The sequence below is a fragment of the Triticum aestivum genome, chromosome 7B, assembly GCF_018294505.1.
Source record: "Triticum aestivum cultivar Chinese Spring chromosome 7B, IWGSC CS RefSeq v2.1, whole genome shotgun sequence".
NCBI classification, from domain to species: domain Eukaryota; kingdom Viridiplantae; phylum Streptophyta; class Magnoliopsida; order Poales; family Poaceae; genus Triticum; species Triticum aestivum.
In genome coordinates, this window is record NC_057813.1 from 704,708,053 (window position 1) to 704,710,663 (window position 2,611).

Genomic DNA, 2,611 nt, shown 5'->3' on the forward strand with positions numbered 1-2,611 from the left:
AGGCCTCGTTGACGGATATATCGCGGGCTCTGATTGTGGATATGGGAGAAATAAAACGGAGGTGGCGATTGTTGTCGAGATGGGAAAAGGCAACGGGTTTTATTGGAAAGTTTGTGGCAGGGCCCCAAGTTGTCGGCTGCAGGGATTTTTTTGGCACGTGAACCGACCAGACAACGCAGAGATTAATACTTATATTTTGCATGCATTGACATGGAGACTCATGAAGAGGTGGGTGAAATGTTCCAACTATCTTTAAAAGGAAAGAGAAAACAACACCCCTCCTATAACGGATCTTATGAGGCTGATTCAAATCAAACAGCTTGTGAGAACAAGATATACAGAGCAGTTAGTTGGGCTCTTATTTGTGACCGTAGCAGTTAATCAGATTTATTTTGAAACAACATTGAAGATAAAATCATATATGTGACATGACTAAAAGAATACTTTTCCTGCCTCATTGCTTATTTATTTATTAAAAAACAGATATAAGATTAACCATGCTTGAATGAAATAATTTTTTGTGAGGTGAGTGAAACACTCAAAAGGTAAAACTGGATCTATCAATCCTTCTATACCTTGACCTTTGTTGATTTCTTGAGACCAAACATAATAGTGGACGCATAAGCTATGTGAAAGAGCTTTTCTCCTGCCTGATTCTCTAAAAATGGCAAATTGAACTAGACAGCGAATCGTAATTATGTACCTGTACTTGATTAGCTTTCCCACAAGTAGAAGATAAATAACCACTACTAAATCATGCAAACAAGAAAAACCAACTGCAGTATAAAACTATTAGGCATTAGACAAGCTGGGAGATAAACATGAAGCGATGGACATAGCAAGGATGTAATAGAAAGTTTACCGATTCATACTGTCGGTAAAGACAACAACGACGGTGGGAAGTTGGTATATATGAACGCTTTAGACCCAGAGAACCCGCAAGATTCAGCACAAATCCTCTCAACTTGCATTGTCCTGACATTCAGTTTGCAAAATTCCATGATTGGTGGTGTTAGCGATAAGTACTTCTGGGCTTCTATCCTTTGTAGGATCAAGTACTTCTCTGTTCCACCTCCGATACAATACCGATACCCAGAACCTAGTGAGATTTTCTCCATCTGCCACTCGCCGGAGCTCTCGCCTTTGTTTTGCCTGATGGTATAACAGAGATAAGATTTATCACTTGCATTTTCATCATCTACACAAAACATCCCAAGCCTGCCTTCCCCTGCATCCACAATAGCTATATCCTGCTGGCTCCATTCTCCGGGTGGGAGGTCAGCAACGGAGAACTCCATAGTCCTGGTGTCAAGCACAAGCAAATCTGTATTGTTCATCGGCGAGACCCAGTAGACGCATCCGTCCACCAAATGGCGCCTGATAAAATACAAAGGCTTCCTGTTAATGACCAGATCACTCCAGGCCTGGGATGCAGCGGCTCACCATTGCCCAGTGCTCGAAGAGAAGACAAACACGGCCATATTGGTTTTGCAACATGCCGACCAGATCACTCTGAACGCCGTCTCTTCCGCCAGGGCAGCCTCCTCATCGCTAGGTGGGATGAAGCTGGGCTCGCAAGACCACCCTAAAAATTCGTCATCTTGCCTCTCCACCGATGCCACTAGGTCGTCAGGCACCCGGGGAAGCAGGACGTACCGCCGGTGCAAGGGGTCGCACACCACAAGATCCGGGAACATCGAGAGCTCCCCGGCCATCATGTTTTGCTTGCGGACGAGGATGACGCGGCCGTCACGGACGTCCTGGACGGCCCGTCGGCGGCGCGAAGGCAGGAACGAAAAGGAGAAGTCAGCGGCCAGGGCGAGCGCGCGGGCGGCGGGCGCCGACGGGTGAGGCGGCTGAGCGGGGTGGAACCCGCCGAGGTCGAGGATGCCGAGGACTTGTGGTGGGTGGAGGCGACGGAATCGGCGGAGGAATGAGCCGTCGGTGACGAGGCGGCGGAAGGTAACGCAGACGGCGGAGGTGCGGGCGAGGTCTTCTGGGTCGGGCAGCCGGAGGAATATCTGCTCCAAGAGGTGGGCGGGGATCTCCGACAGAGGCGAGTAAATTCTCTTGGGGGTCGCCATTGCTGGCGTGGATTGTGGAAAGAGGAGCCGGCCGCCGGAAACCCTCGACGGCGGCTCGACCAGATGGGAATGGGGAGTGTGTGTGCTGCTGGAGTTGAGCGATATTTTGTGCTGCCACAACGGGCCTTGGACGGTAGCAGTGTGTAATGGGCCATCTTTCAGGCCATTAAGGCAGTCCGTCTGTATGGCAGTCGCAGTCCGTTATGCAATTATAATTTTTGTTGCCTCAAAAAAATTATAGTTTTGTTCATCTATTTTTTTTAAACTGCTGCAGAAAAAATGTATTTTTATTATTTTTTTGCAAATAATACAGAAATTTTATTCCAAAGTCACATGGTTACAATCGAGAAACAAAAGTCCCCACAACACAGAGGAGATCTGCTCATCCATACGACAATACATGACTCAGTACGGCTATAATTTGTCATACAATCTGCTACCCTATTTTGAGTCCTACTAATATTTTGTGGAACAAACTCCCTCTCGTCCATAAGAGATTTAATTTTTTTGTGGTGAAGCAAGCGCTG

The 2,611-nt window shown here is 47.3% G+C and overlaps 1 protein-coding gene across 2 annotated transcripts in view; it reads right to left on the bottom strand.

The window, feature by feature from the left end:
• The window catches only part of LOC123160138 (uncharacterized), a 4,237-nt gene extending 2,073 nt beyond the window's left edge, over positions 1–2,164 (bottom strand). Inside the window, exons 1-3 of one of the 2 annotated variants that reach the window (XR_006480012.1) lie at positions 1,444–2,164; positions 863–1,377; positions 704–776 (exon numbers count right to left, since the gene is read on the bottom strand). Coding sequence is in view for 1 of the 2 variants with exons in the window: in XM_044577955.1 (XP_044433890.1) it covers positions 867–1,377; positions 1,444–2,084 (1,152 nt within the window). In the remaining variant the exon portion in view is untranslated. Of the gene's footprint in view, positions 1–8; positions 1,378–1,443 lie in introns of those variants that run through there. The other variant, XM_044577955.1, reaches the window with a different exon arrangement.
• Positions 2,165–2,611: the final 447 nt, after the last annotated feature.